General features: G+C 49.9%; 1 protein-coding gene across 7 annotated transcripts in view; it reads left to right on the forward strand.

Annotated features, from left to right (window-relative positions):
* ATP2B4 (ATPase plasma membrane Ca2+ transporting 4) overlaps window positions 1-14142 on the forward strand; it is a 94143-nt gene extending 80001 nt beyond the window's left edge. For 4 of the 7 annotated variants that reach the window (XM_045081032.1, XM_004756357.3, XM_004756358.3 and 1 more), the window contains 2 exons: window positions 876-1052; window positions 9549-14142. In XM_045081032.1, coding sequence (XP_044936967.1) covers window positions 876-1052; window positions 9549-9860 — 489 coding nt within the window. In that variant the 3' untranslated portion in view covers window positions 9861-14142. Of the gene's footprint in view, window positions 1-875; window positions 1053-4243; window positions 4425-9548 lie in introns of all 7 variants that reach the window. The other 3 variants (XM_004756359.3, XM_045081033.1, XM_013058162.2) reach the window with 2 other exon arrangements.
* The last annotated feature ends 181 nt before the right edge of the window (window positions 14143-14323 follow it).

Genomic DNA, 14323 nt, shown 5'->3' on the forward strand with positions numbered 1-14323 from the left:
GTCTCACAGATGGCCATGCGGCCTTGATGCCGGGTACCATCGCTGCTCCTGTGTCCCAGCAGCACCTTCTAGTCATCCAGGAGCAGACATTCTTCCCCTTTCAGAATCCTTGACTCCATGCTGGGCCACTCCTACAGTCCTTCTCTTGTCCCAGTCCTGTCTATTCCTCGTCTGTGTGTCAGGGAGAGCTGATTGACGCTTCCTGAGCCCAGCCTACTGCCCCATGTCTGATGATACCTGAATGTCCCTTCTTCCCTGAGCTGTCTCACCCCAAGTCCAAGAAAACCTCTAGTATCTTTTCACCTTCGTTTTTCTGGGTGGGTTGTTTTGTTTTGTTTTGTTTTTTCACCCTCGTTTTACAATACAGGGATTTACTCTGCATGCGCTAACTAGAAGAGGATCCTTCCCTTCCAAGACTTCTCTTCCCTTTGTCCATACACAAGCGACGTGACCACCCTCTCCTATCCCTAGCCTTGTCTTCCCTTGGGCCCTGGTCTCTGTCCCTTCCTACCATGTGCCATGCATTATAGTTCCTTCCCTTTCCTGGCAAAATGGAAAGGAGCAACTGAGACGGAAGGAGAACCAAGTATATAATTAACCAGGCAGATGGCTGCCAAACTTACACGCAAATGTAAGTTCTCCTTCGTGTGTCCACAAACACAGAAAACCTTCCTGAGGGCCTGCCATTGGGAGGCCTTGAGGAGTGCTTGCCTGGCCGGGTTGGTACCTCTCCCACTGCCCCTCCACCCCCCCCCCCACCTCCCCGGTGCTTGATGAGGCAAAGAGTGACCTACGTGAGGGCCTGACCGTGTGAGCTGCGTGACCGCCCTCTCACCCGGATTCTGGTATCTCCCCTCCACTGCACCTGTTCTCAGATCATCTCCACGATACCTACCCAATCCTTGAAGTTCCTGAAGGAGGCTGGGCACGGCACCACCAAAGAGGAGATCACCAAGGACGCAGAGGGGCTGGACGAGATTGACCACGCGGAGATGGAGCTGCGCAGAGGCCAGATCCTCTGGTTCCGGGGCCTGAACCGTATCCAGACTCAGGTACTCTGACAGTGGCTTGTCCTCGCTGGGGAGAAGACATCCCTCCGTGTGGGGAGGTGAGGGTTGGGGGAACAGCCGTTCCTGGTGGCTCACATCTCTTCCCTCCCTAAGGCTCGCCGCTGGTGGGCAGCCCGAGCTCCCCTAGCTCCAGGGACCAGCTGCCTGGGTGCCTCTGAGAGGAGAGTAGTCAGAGGGCTCAGAGCCCTGAACACAAACTGGTAGCCTCTTCCTTCAGCTTCTATTTGGTTCTAAAGCCCATTTTGCCACCCTCCGTGGGGCCAGCAAGCTCCCTGTGTAAGGTCTCTTGCAAGCACCAGACCTGACCTCTGACCTCGGGGTGGGAGATGCTCGGCGTCCTTCCCCGCCCTTCAGGAGAAAGGAGCTAGGCCGCATCTCTAAACCAGCATTGACAGCGTACGCTTCGTGTAAGTCCTCCAGCTGCTGCGAGGGTAACGTAGCTGTTATCTGGAGGGATCTTTGCCAAAGGAACTCACCCTCGCATATCTTCCCCACTCATACTTTAAGGCCTTGGTGGGGAATCTGACGGCTCGGTGTATCTAAATGACCAAAGTCTCTCAGTGCCTGAGTATCTTTTGCAGGATTCAGATTTGCTTCCCCAAAAGGAAGAAGCTATAATTTCCTCAAACCTTTTCCCTTCTCGAAATTTCTGAACTGGCATAGATGCTGCCCTTAGGCCCCCTTGCCTGTGGAGCCTTGCTGTAACGTTTTTCTTCCCACTTTCCATGCAGCAACTGTAATCCCCTGCTCCTAGGTGGGCGGCTAGTCTAGGCCCTGGTCATTCTATCACTTTCCCTGTTCTTGCCCTATATGCCTCTATTGTATTAGTCAAGATTTCCGTCTCCAGAGAGCAGGCCTGTTCCTCTCTGCTGATTGGCTGGAGATCCCGGAAACAAGTTCCAGTCTCTAAAATCAGCCTTGCCGATGGCGTAGAAAGTTCCCTAGTCAAGCCCACGTCCTTCAGTCATAGGAAGAGAGATCAAATGAAACCTCCCCACTGCATACCCACTGGGAACCTGTCTCCCATAGGCGAGACCATGATGGGGGTGGGAGGGCAGGGCTAGTTAGGGAACCACTGGGACTCCTTTCCCCTCTCCCGGGTTCCTTCCCCCCAGAGGGGGAGACTCCCCGGGACCTGCAGACACCACCCCACCCTCTAGGCCACTGGCTCCTGTCTCCGAAGCCCTGGTGCTTTCCTTCAGGTCTGCTCCTTTCATAATAACCTGTCTGCTTTTCTTCCTTTCAGGGTCCCTGCCTCCTCTCCTCCTATGTGATTTTTTTTTTTTTTCCCTAGCCAGGATTCCCTCGCTCCAGCATCTCCTTGGCCCCTCACCAGTCTTCTGTCCTGGGGGGCTGAGGTTCACGGATCTTCCTTCCCTTCCACTCCCAGTTCCCACTCCTTTGACTCTGTACCCTGGGTTCAGATGCATGGCCTTACGGCGTTGGGCAGACTGCCTTTCCTTGCGGGACCTGGGCTGGCGAGGCGAGGGAGGCATTCAGGCCTACACCTAGGCAGCGAACGCAGCCCTCAAAGATGCCACGGACACCCAGCCCCTGCCCTCGCGGAGCACACCTGGCCCCATAAGCCAGTGAGCCCAGACCCCTGGAGCTCTCTCCTGGCAGCAGCTTGTCAGCCTCAGCAGGATTCACACAAAGCCCCCTGCCGCCGGGTTGTTGATCCTTGCTGTCACTCTAACTGAAACACCCGGGCGATGGCGGGGGCAGCCCAGCAATGGTCCGCTCCTGGTTCCTTTAGTTTAGGGAGACCCAGAAGCACTGGGGAGCAGAAGCTTTGGGAAGGTAACCCTGGGATCCGTGTCCCCTGTGGAGGTGGGGGGACCTGTACCAGTCCCCTCCCCATGTGCAGCGCTTTCCCTCCCACAGGATCAGGCTCCTCTGTCCCCCAGAACTAAAAACTATGTAACGCAATGAAGGGATGGTAGTCTAGCTCAGCCTTTGGTCTGAATCCAGAAACCAACCCTAAACATTGCGTGGCTTCTCAGGAAACTTTATAAATAAGAACAGCGGTCTGCCGCATAAGGCACCTGCTTTGTCCCCTTCTCACCCGAGGAACTGAAGCCATTCTGGTGAATGGAATCAGCCCTTGGTCTGAATCCTGCAGGCAGTTTTATGACGATTCTACCAGATCCTAAAGGATAAAGGAATTCCTTTTGATTTGTTCCTTGTCACCTAGTGGTCAGGGACCAGGACAGTAGTTTTGTCCCAGGCCCCAAACCAAGGCCATCATCGGTAATCAAATGGCATATAATCACCTGTGTCCGAGAGGTAGGACACAAAACTAGAGACCACTTGCTACACTGTTGCCACTGATCACCGCCAGCCAGCATGTCTCGCTCCCCCGCCCTCAGTCTAGCTACTGAGTTACTGTCAGACATTGCCAGACATTTTAGCACCCCCGGTGCTGGTGGCACTCTTGCTAAAGAGCCTGGCTGCTGGGTTCCTGAGCTCCCTTCTCGGGCCTTGTCTGTTTCAGCCCAAGGAGAGGGGGCTCTCAGAGCAGACACCCAGAAGCAGGTGAGCCCAGCTGTCGTGGTCTAAGTGCCTTTCTGCCCCGACCACCTGGATGTGGCCTACGACAGGCCTCACTTTTTTTCTTTGAACACAGGAGTTAACTTTCCTGCAAAATCTTCAAAAATCAGTAGTCAACATAATTGGTTCAGAGGTTCCTGACGCCCAAAATTCAGTTGATATATATACTTTCCCTTCTATCTTAAATGACATGCCTTGTTTTTTAAGAGTACAGGTCAACACAACGAATAAGCTGTCACTCTCTGTTAGGAGTCACAGGGTGAGAAGTCCCTTTAAACTGTAGATACTTCTGGACCCCTGCACACTTAAAACATCACTTGTAGGCTGCAAAGGAAGAGAAGACCGGATTCTGGCTGGGTATCTGGCCTCCACGGCAAACTGTTCCTTAAAATTAGTCTGTGGCGCGATTAATGGTTCCCCCGCCTCCCCACCCTTCTCCTCACCATTTCTTTGTGTACGAGGGAAACGTCTCTCTTGCTCCTGCTCCTGTCCCCTTCTCCCAGCACTTTCCACCCCTCTCTTCCCTAATCCTCCAGGACCACCCCCTACACCCCCCACCCTCCCCCTTTCTTCCTCTCTCTGGACTGTGGAGCAAAGCTGTCTCACTCTCTGATTCTTTGCAGATCGACGTAATTAACACATTCCAGACGGGAGCTTCTTTTAAGGGAGTCCTAAAGCGACAGACCATGGGGCAGCACCTTGACGTTAGACATGTTCCTAGCTCATCCTATGTAACAGTGGCGCCAGTCACATCTCCCCCCGCCACTTCTGTTCCTGCTGCTGTCTCATCTCCTACTCTGGGCAGTGAGTGAGAGTCTATTATGATGCATGATTTGCTAAAATGACCACAAGAGAGCACGTGGCATCCACTTTAACCAACTGTGGTTATCTTTTCCTTTTGGTTTTTCTGGCCTTTGATCTCTGACTTAAGGGAAAAAAAGATGGGACCGAAATCCCACTCCCAAACCAGGCTGTGTGCCCTTATATTTTATTTTATTATGTTGAGAAACTATTAAACCGTAACCATTTTAAAGACAGTAATCCTGTTTTCTGAACGTTCCTCTGCATTGCTTGTTTCTTCCTTGAGTTTTTTTGTTTGTTTGTTTGTTTGGCTTTACTTTGAGTTGTTGGTTTGTTGGTTGGTTTTGCTTTGTTTGGATATGTTGGTGTTCCTCCCTTCTCCTCCTGCTCCTTTGAGTGTGAACTTGATCTCCTGAGGTTAGAGGTGAGGTTAGGTCAGGAAAAACCCTGCCCTCTCTTCATGGGGCGGGGAAGGGGGCAAGTGTCAGACCTCCTGAAAGAGAGTACAAAAAGATCTACCCTTCCCATGAGTTTTTCTACCAGGAGATCCCTCATCACTGAGCCAGCATTGAACTTGGCCGATAATAACGGTCCTTCTGGGCTACCGCTCTGTTGTGAGCTGACAGTATTGGCGTAGAAGCTATAGCTGAGTGTGAGGAAGAGAAGGTGTTCAGTTCACATGCACAGGGATGGGTGTCCACCCACAGGGCTGGGTGTTTCACTTTTCAGGGACGTCAAACCAAGCTCTGGTTTAAGAATCAATGTGTTCATATCTGCACAGGACAAATATATACGCAAAGGTCCAAATAACTTACTTTTCCTCACTCCAGCTTTTTTCTTTTTAGGAATTTCTGAAGAGCAACTTTTATTTTGGTTTGGGTTTTTTTGCCTCCCCTTTTCCTCTAGTTCGATTGTTTCATCCATAGCCAGCCCTTCTCCCCTTATTTTGCGCATAAAGTTTCAGGAACCCCTTACTCAGCCAGCCGATCTGCTGGAATGCTGTCAGTGTTTGACCTAAGATCTGGAGTTCCCGTCAGTAGATGGTGGGATTCTTGCTAATGCTTATGTCTTCCTATTCCGGGTCATTTTACCTTCCCCAAATGGGACATAGAGAGGAGAGAAGGCTCTTTGCTGATAGTGCTATTATGGTATTTGGTGGGGAAGAAGTCTCTGTGTATTAAGTCTATTGTGAGCTTCAGATATTTGACTATTTTATTTATCTCTTCTACCCCCACTTTCAACCTACCCCCTCAAGCCCCCAAAACCCCTGAAGGGGGGTGCACTAAAGAAAGAACAGGTGCATTGTCCGTGGTTCACGTGATTGGGAGCTAAACAGGCTGACCAGAGACCAGACTTAAGTTATTTGTTGTCTTTGTGGCCAAATGTAAAAGTATTCTGGTGTGAGGTATGAGGGGTGGGTTTTCTATAGACACATATTTCTTTAGGCCCAAAAGCAGTCAAAGAACTGAGTAAGTCTTACCCTGCAAATATCTAAGAGCTTCTCCCTTTAGTTCTTCCATATGCCTCTCTTACTTCTCTTTTTCTTCTAGCTTTTCCCTGCCCTTCTAACTAGTGCCTGTTCTTTTTTAATCATGCCTTTCTGTGAGGAAGGGCTAGTGTCAGCCGTCCCAGCAATTTGAAGGTAGAAAGACACTAAGCAGAAGATAGAAACCCATTGCGCTCTTATGGAATTGCCAGTAGAGGGTAAGCCACTGACCCTCAAAGGCAGAAATTGGTCAGGAGACACAGCCACACCTGCTCTCTCTCCAGCTCCTCCTCCTTACCTGGACGTCTTAGAAGAAACAGTCACGCATTTCAGGACCCCAGCCCACATTCCAGATCTCCAAGTGAATTCAGTTATTTGTCTAACCTTCAGTAAATAAATCTTGAAGACTTCCCTCTCTAGGAAAGCTCTAATCCCTTCTCTTCCCCTGGTTTCCGAAAAAAGAACAGAAGACTCTGGAATCTAGCTGGAGAAAGGGAGTCTTCATCTGCCCACTCACTGGGCTCCAGGGAGTGCTTCTAGCCTTCATGCCTGATTGAAAGTCCGACCTCACTGGGACTCCTGAGAACCGAGAAAGATTGCCCTTTAGTCAGCCACTTCTTCCTGTAGGCAGAAACCCCAGAAAAGCCACTTCCCGGAGGTTTGGAGGGACAATAACTGGGGAAGGAAAGGCTGACTGGCTGAGTGGAGAATGCCTACAGCTTTCCCAGCACCCGCTAGCCACATCCTGTTCCCCGTACCCCGTTCATGCACCAGGCCTCAGGGAAGCAGGTTGCCCCCTTTGCTTGGGGTGGATTGATGGGCATGTACCTTTGTGATCATCAGCATGTGGTACGTGTTCTCTGAGGCCATGTTGGAGGTGAGCAGCATCGTGACAGCCCCCAGCTCTCCACCCTTCACCCTTCTCTCCGCCACCAGGCCACTAGATGGGCCGCCAGCTCCCTGACTCCTCTTCCTTCGACCTTCCCTTGCAGGATGCTGCTTTCCCTTTAGATTCTAGAAGCCCTTCAGTCTAGCTGGATGACTGTTCCTTGCTCCCCGAAAGACATTTTCCCCATTTTTTCCATCTACCCATTCCGATTCACTTTCATCTCCCTTATTGTTTGCCTATAACAGTGATATTGATCACCCCAACAGGTAAGAGGAAAAACCAGAAAACAGGGCTCCAGACCCTGACCCTAACCCCCATTTTTAAGAATCTGTTTTCTCTACTGGACTTCACATACAATTATTTTTATTAAGTATTCAGTTGCTTTAAAAAAAAAAATGGAAGCAAGATGTTTGAAAATTACTGATATTGAAGATAACCAGCTGGTGGGATAAAGGTACCTTTCTTCTCCAGCACTTGTTAAAAACTCGGAAATTGCAAGAGCAGGTCCAAAGTGTGGGCTCTGTCATCCCTCCTACAGGGGCTAGTATGACTTTGAACCCATCTATTAACCAGGGAGAAAGCACTGGGTTTGGGCTGGCTTCATCCAAGGTGCCTTGCTCTCAGATTTGACGGAGATCGGTGAAAGCTTGGTGCCTCCAGAAGACCAGATGGAGCCTCTGCTCCATCTGATCTCACCCAGGTCTGGAGCAAAGAGAACATGTCAGGTAAAACTCACCCATCAGATGGTTGACAGCAATCACAGAAGGATGGAAACGTAGGTCCTTACTTTCTGTTCCACAGGGCACATGTGCACCCAGGTCCCTTGCTTCCTCTTGGCTGAAGCATGGAGCCAATTCTACTGAGTGCCAGAGAGGCCCCTGCCTTCTTTTTAAAGATTTTATTTATTTATTTGACAGACAGAGATCACAAGTAGGCAGGGAGGCAGGCAGAGAGAGAGGAAGGGAAGCAGGCTCCCTGCTGAGCAGAGAGCCCGATGAGGGGCTTGATCCCAGGACCCTGAGATCATGACCTGAGCCAAAGGTCCCCCAATCCCTTGCCTTCTAAGCTCTGGACACCCTCCGTCCTGGGGGGGTCTGCCAGGCTGTCATGGAGTGAGGCGAGATAAGGGAAGCCATAGCCAGCAAAGACACAACTCAGTAAGTCCTCTTTGTGTATTGGTTTTGGAGAGTCTATCCAGTGATAGAAAGCATTGCCTGACTCTCTCTGTCTCTGCTGTCAGCACATTCTTGCCTCTTCTCCAGGGACATATTCATTGCTGAAACAGCAGAGGCATGGAGGAGGGGCCCCAGGCCAACATTCAGCATTCCCTCCTTTGCTCCTCCTACCACAGCCGTCTCTCCTGCATCAGCCTCATTTCTTTCCTGAGGGAAGAATTTTTGGACAAGACTAGATCAGCCTCCTCCCCATGACTAACACTGTCCTCCAGCCACCTGCCTTCCCCCCGGCCTCTCTCTCCAACTTCTCGGCATCCAGCCTACGGCCCCAACCCATTCTGCCAACCCAGGTTCTAAACCAGACTTCAGAGAGGCCTACCATTCAGAAAAGCAGGCTGCCAAAGGAGCTGATGCCCGTGGATGAGGCAAAGGCTGGCCCCGGGAATCAGTTGCTCTTAATTTTTTTCCTTTTCCCCCAATTGACTGAATCCCTTCCCTTATTTTGTGCGGTAAAAAGAGACTTCGACACGTACAGGGCCGTGTGTTTCCCTCTGCCCACTGAAGCCACGTGGTATCTCCATTCCTCCATTCTCCATCCACCTCCTCAGAAAAGCGGCTTCTCTGTAGCACAGCCTCCGACCCGGGGGGTTTCTCTCCTGATGCTGTCCCTTCCCTGCTCCACATAAGGTCATGCTCCCCTTCCCACTGCAGGCCAGGCACACGTGCAGTGCCCCAGAGGCATGGACGCGCACTTGAACCGTGACAGCCAGCTCTTCTCTCTGTAGTCAGGAGGAAGGCATCTTCTCGTACCCGTGGTTTAGCCCCATCTGCCAGGGGAGGGATGGGAGGGGCAGACTTCTGCTGTCTTGGGGGGAAGGGGACATGGCAGAGGTTGTGGGATGCAAATAGATGTATGTTCCCTGACCCAAAGAGCAATGATTAAACCAGAGAGTATAATTTCTTGCATGCTGCTGACACAAATGATGAGTGTTTGGTCTGCCTTGCTGCACGGTGTCCATCGCCACTTATCGCCTGAAGCATCTTATGTACGGACTGGTATGCGTTCGACCCTTTAAGGGCTTTAAACCGATAACTCCAGTGTGCAGTTTTTCCACCCCACGTTCACAAAATGTCTGGCCTCAACACAGAAAGCCACATGTCTGAATCATCTTTTAAGTTCGGCTGTTCATTTGCACCTGGTTCCCATGTCCTTGCCCTCATCCAAAAGAACTAATGAATCTTTGTTTTCTGTTTCGTTTGAAGAATGGATTGTTTGGGAATGCTAACTTTGCTTTGGGTTTTCTACATTTTTTTTTTTTTTTAATGCAGCTTTGAAATATTCAGCTGTTTGCCATTACTCACCCTATGCCACACCCATGCTTGAAAGTTGACGTTCCTCGTTCCTCGTGTTCCCTAATCTCTTCTCATGTGTTTGGTTTTGGTTGCTGAGCCGTAGTGTTTTGTAGTTGGGGTTTTGTTTCTCTCCTCAAGCCACCAGTTCTTTGTTGTCCTAGCCAATTCTCACCTTTGTGTTTTCTCATTCCCCTTTTCCTTCCCACCCCCGCCCCCCCGTATAGATCAAAGTGGTCAAAGCGTTCCATAGTTCCCTCCATGAAAGTATTCAGAAACCCAAGAACCAAAACTCCATCCACAACTTCATGACCCACCCTGAATTCGCCATAGATGAGGAAGTGCCACGAACACCGCTCCTGGATGAACACGAGGAGGAAAATCTTGACAATCCTACGTCTGGGACTAGGGCGCTCCTGTTGGATGGTGAGGTCACGCCGTACGCCAACAAGAACAACAACGCGGTGGACTGCAGCCAAGTGCAAATTGTCGCCTCCCACTCAGACAGCCCTCTGCACAGCCTGGAGACGTCCGTTTGAACTTCGTCCTCCGGCTCCCATCCCCGCTTTCCCCGTGTCCTTTTTCATCTGTCCCATCTGTAAGGTGACGATGGGACTTTTCACTGTCGTGTCAGCTGTTCCCAAGTGTGTGTGAACCCCCACCTGACCATGAAGAGGCAGGAGCACAGACCTCCGAGGATTTCAACTTCAACTTGAGTTGGGGTTCGTAGCAGGACCCACTCGAACCCCAGGCACGTAGCGAATGGTAGGGTCTACTCCTTGGGTGTGTCCGCTGTCATTTTTAAAGAAATGATGACAATTCTCTCGGCGTGTCCCCCAACCCAGTCTCTCCCCAGTATGCATATGTATGTTACCATCTCCTGACTTCAGGATTTTACCCTACGAGTCTGTGCCATTTATAAGCTAAGTCGAGGGTTCCAAGAGACAAACGTTCCCAAATGAAATGTGTAGAGGCAGGAATGGAATGTATAGAATCAGCCTATAGAGCAAGTGTTTTTAAAATGACTTTCCCATTTTCAAAACTTACACCTAAAACCCTCTAGCTCTTTCTGCCTTTCTAGTCAAACCTGCCTACGGTTCTTTTGGTCTTTTGTGACCACTGTGTGCCCTACCTTCACTCTTTCTTTTTCTTTTTTTCCTTTTTTTCCTTTTTTTCTTTTAAAGTTGTGATGATTAGGAAAGTGGAGTGGACATGGCTGAATTGGGTCAACTTTGGCCATTCTCCCTTCTGGCCCCAATGGAATCCTTAGCTTAGTCCTAGAGGCAGGGAGGTTGCTTTGCTAATAGGATCCCCTTGAAGCAACTGAGAGCTGGTAAGAATGTGTTTCTGTGGTTGCCAGGTTACCTTCCACTTCTGAACTGCCGTCTTGTCAGGTATGTGTCCTTCCTAAGTGCTAGGGAGATGAGCCTTGACCATGAAGTTTGCATAGGCTCATTATATAGTTTTGACTGTAAGCCCAAGCTTTCTTCTGTTCTTAAAGTGGTGGCAAAAGAATGGATTGAGAAAGGCCCTGCCTCCTTACTAGCCTGGGATCCCGAGGACCAGCAGCAGGCAGGTCCAGGACAAGACAGACCATCAAAGCCAACTCTTCTGCCATCCTCCCTGGGTTGACCACTACTACTTTCAAAGCCTTCTGCCAAGGTTCTTCTAGGACAGGCCCTGCTTGTTGGGGGAGTGAGTACTGAGAAGCCTTGGGAGAGGCCAAAGGGCCATACTAGCAGGTTCTGAGAAACCTTCCTCTGAGAAACCAGACACCTTGAGCTTCGGTACCCAAGTACCAGCTTTGACACACCCCTCAGCTTTGTCATTCTGCTCTGTCGTGACCTCTAACCCATCCGGTCACTCAACAGTCCCCAGCCTTTCTTACATGTTCTGCTTTTGAAAATATGCATCCCAAGTGGGCTCCAGTGACATTTTGCTGACTTAAAGGAACAAAAGACCCGCCTTGAAATGTTCTCCTTCCTCTCTTCCTATTTCCCACATGCCCCACTCAAGGCCCTCTCTAGAATGTGCTTGACTGCTGCACGATTAAGCCCTGTGCCTTCTTTCCCTGAACACTGCCCAAAGCATCCCCTTCCCACCTGCCTCTACGGAGCTGGGGACCTCACTAGGAGACTTTTTTAAGTATTCCTTAATGGGACAAGGTGGAACCACGTTTGCGGGAGCTCCATTTTTATCCCTGCTGATGTTGACGTCAGCTCTTCTGTGCAGGGGTCCGTGAACTCATGCCTACCAATTCCCATGAAAGAAATGATGGGAGTGGGGGGATGGGGCCCGAGGCTCTTGTGAACTGCCAAATTTCCACTTGTGAGAGTAAGGCGGCCTGAACCCATGTTCTCCAGCCTTCTCTTCGGGATCCCTCCTGCCTCACCCCTTCCACCCGGGCTATCTGAGGCAGGAAGAGCAAAGAACCAATACCGCCTGCCCAACCCCATTACTGCACAACCCGCTAGATTTGATTTGGGTTTTGTAAAAGGTCACATGCTTCAGCAATCTTTTCTCTGTCTTAAATCCTCATGTGGGAGTAAAACAGCTCACCTGAGGTGTTAGGTGTACACATATTTATTAAGTACTTTGGGAGATTTCGTTCTGTCAAGTCTTTTCTTACCTCAGATCAGTTTTGAAAACAAGCCAATAACAAACTTCGGAGGCTATTGTACCATTCCTGTTCCCAAAAGACTCTCATGGTGCCTGACAGGTTACTCTTGAAGGCTTGTGTCTACTTGTTTAAAGTCAATGGCTTTTGTGTGTCTTCTAGTTTCCATGGTAGGAGAGAAAATAGAGAATATTATGCAAAAATATATAGTTTTCTTTAGCTCAGAAATGGATATTTTTGAGTCAGCCATATGTATTTTGTTTAAAGGATTTGACGTAAAGTGCTGTCGTGTTACCCTGTGGAAGGAGCACAAAACCAGCTGTTTGACATGACAGGCGAATTTGTATATTTGCGACTGGTTTTAAAACCAACGCACCATACTTCCTTTCTCCAAACAGCCATCTTTATACTTAGCGGGGGGAAAATGTGTTGGGTTCTAGACTTTTTTAATATAAATTTTGTTGATATGGAATTGAGTAAGTTTAAGTGTTTATGTGCATATGTTTTTTATATAAGTTTTTTTTCTATTCAGTTTTAGTGATCCAACTGGCAGTGAGTAAATATGGCGTAAGTTAATAAAGCTTTCCGCCCATATGGTGCTTTCGATCTGAAAAGGGTCGGATGGGGAGAAGGTGAGATAATTCTCCTAGAGAAACCTAGGAAAGCGGGCAGTGGGCTGTGGATGGGAAGGAAAGCAGCCAGCGAGAAATGAGGGTATGATCCCCCCACCCCCACCGCCATAAAGATGGGTGCCAGGCTTTTTCGTAACCAGCAATCAGGGTCAGGGGCCTTGCCTGGATGTGTTTCTTTTGATGAGTAACTGGCAGAGTGGTACCCAAGGTGTGAATATCTCTCGGGCTGCAAGGATGCTCTGATTGGGGGTTTGCATTCACCCAGGAACATGGGTTCCTTCACCCATGTTTACGGGTTCTTTGCCCTGGGAGTTTTCCATTAGTGAGTTTTTGTGCAAGGCTCCGATTTGGGACTTCCCCTCCCCTAGAAAGGTCATGTGCGATCTGTGAGATGGGGGAGAGAGTTCTAAGTGGAAGTCACAAAGGCTGGTTCTAACCCGCGATGACCATCTCGGGGCTAGGTCCTTCCCAGAGGTGCCCTCTGCCCTCTGAAATGATGACTCCCCATCCCCAAAGGTGTCAGCGAGATCACCTCGCGATCCTTCTGACACCCGTGGGTTCTGTAGGGTCTGAGATTCTTCTTCCACTCGAGCTTCAGAGGGGAGAGTCTGTACAGTGGTATCTGCGCGATTACCTCACTGCCGAAAACCCAGGAAGGTGCGGCAAGTCCGCATGCAGCCTCCAAATGCCTCACCTCCTTCCTCTCCTGCTTCCTTGACCTGGTGATTGCTCTCAGCAGCCCGTGATACCATCACAAAGTGCGCACGTCCTCACTTCCCGCATCTAGGGACCACCCACCGCAGCGGCGGGACGAGGCACAGGTCAACACCTGCTATTCTGAAGCCATTCCAGCCTTTCCCTCAGAATAGACCAGATGCCCTTCCATGTAGCTCAGTGCCAGTGCCTCGCCTGCCCAGCCCTGCTGTCAGGCCTGCTGTCCCCTTTCCTCTTGATGAGGAGAGACGGAGGGAAGGGAGCTCCCGGTGACCGAATTGGCCTTTGGTTCGCATTTGCTCCCCATCTGTATATATGCCATATGTGAACATGCCGGACGTACGTGCCAACAAGATCTATCTACGTTGTGCTTTTCAAATCAGCACGCAGATAGGAATTTCGAGTTTCTTCTTCTTTTTTTTCCCCCCCAGTAACGAGTATAACAAGCACTGGTATTTTTGTACAAAAAAGGAAAACAAACAAAAGATTGACGGTTGTGGTCTGCATGACATAAAGCAAACACAGTGACACCCAAGGAATGTGTACCCCAGCGTGTGTTGCCATAATCTGCCTTTGGCTTAACGGTGTTTGCATTCGGCTATTATTTAAGCTCTCTGTACAATGTTTTGCATGTATTTATATGGTTCTTTGGGGGGGGGGGAATGCTGTAAACTGGCAAATCTGAAATTTAAATATGTTGTCCACTGAGTCAGGAAGAAGAGGAGTTTGGAAAGATAGGATTAAAAAGGGATAATCTTATTATTATTATTATTTTTTTTTTGGAAACCAATAAAGCTTGTTGCGGATGAGCAGAAACCAGTACTGCTGTGCACCGAGAATAAAAACCCGTGCCCACCAGTACCTGTGCTGTCCTCAATGTGTCTCCACTCGTGGGTGATGTCTCTGGAGTTTGAGAAGGGACCCGCCACAGCCGCATCGAGACCCCTGACCATGCAAGCCCGGCACTCAGCTTGTCACTGGCCCCTTCCACGCTTCCCCTGCCAACACGGCCCTCTGGCCCCTCGTGGTCCCGCTTGCC

Source organism: Mustela putorius, unplaced genomic scaffold (genome assembly GCF_011764305.1).
Source record: "Mustela putorius furo isolate JIRA1106 unplaced genomic scaffold, ASM1176430v1.1 tig00000508_pilon_pilon_pilon, whole genome shotgun sequence".
NCBI lineage: Eukaryota > Metazoa > Chordata > Mammalia > Carnivora > Mustelidae > Mustela > Mustela putorius.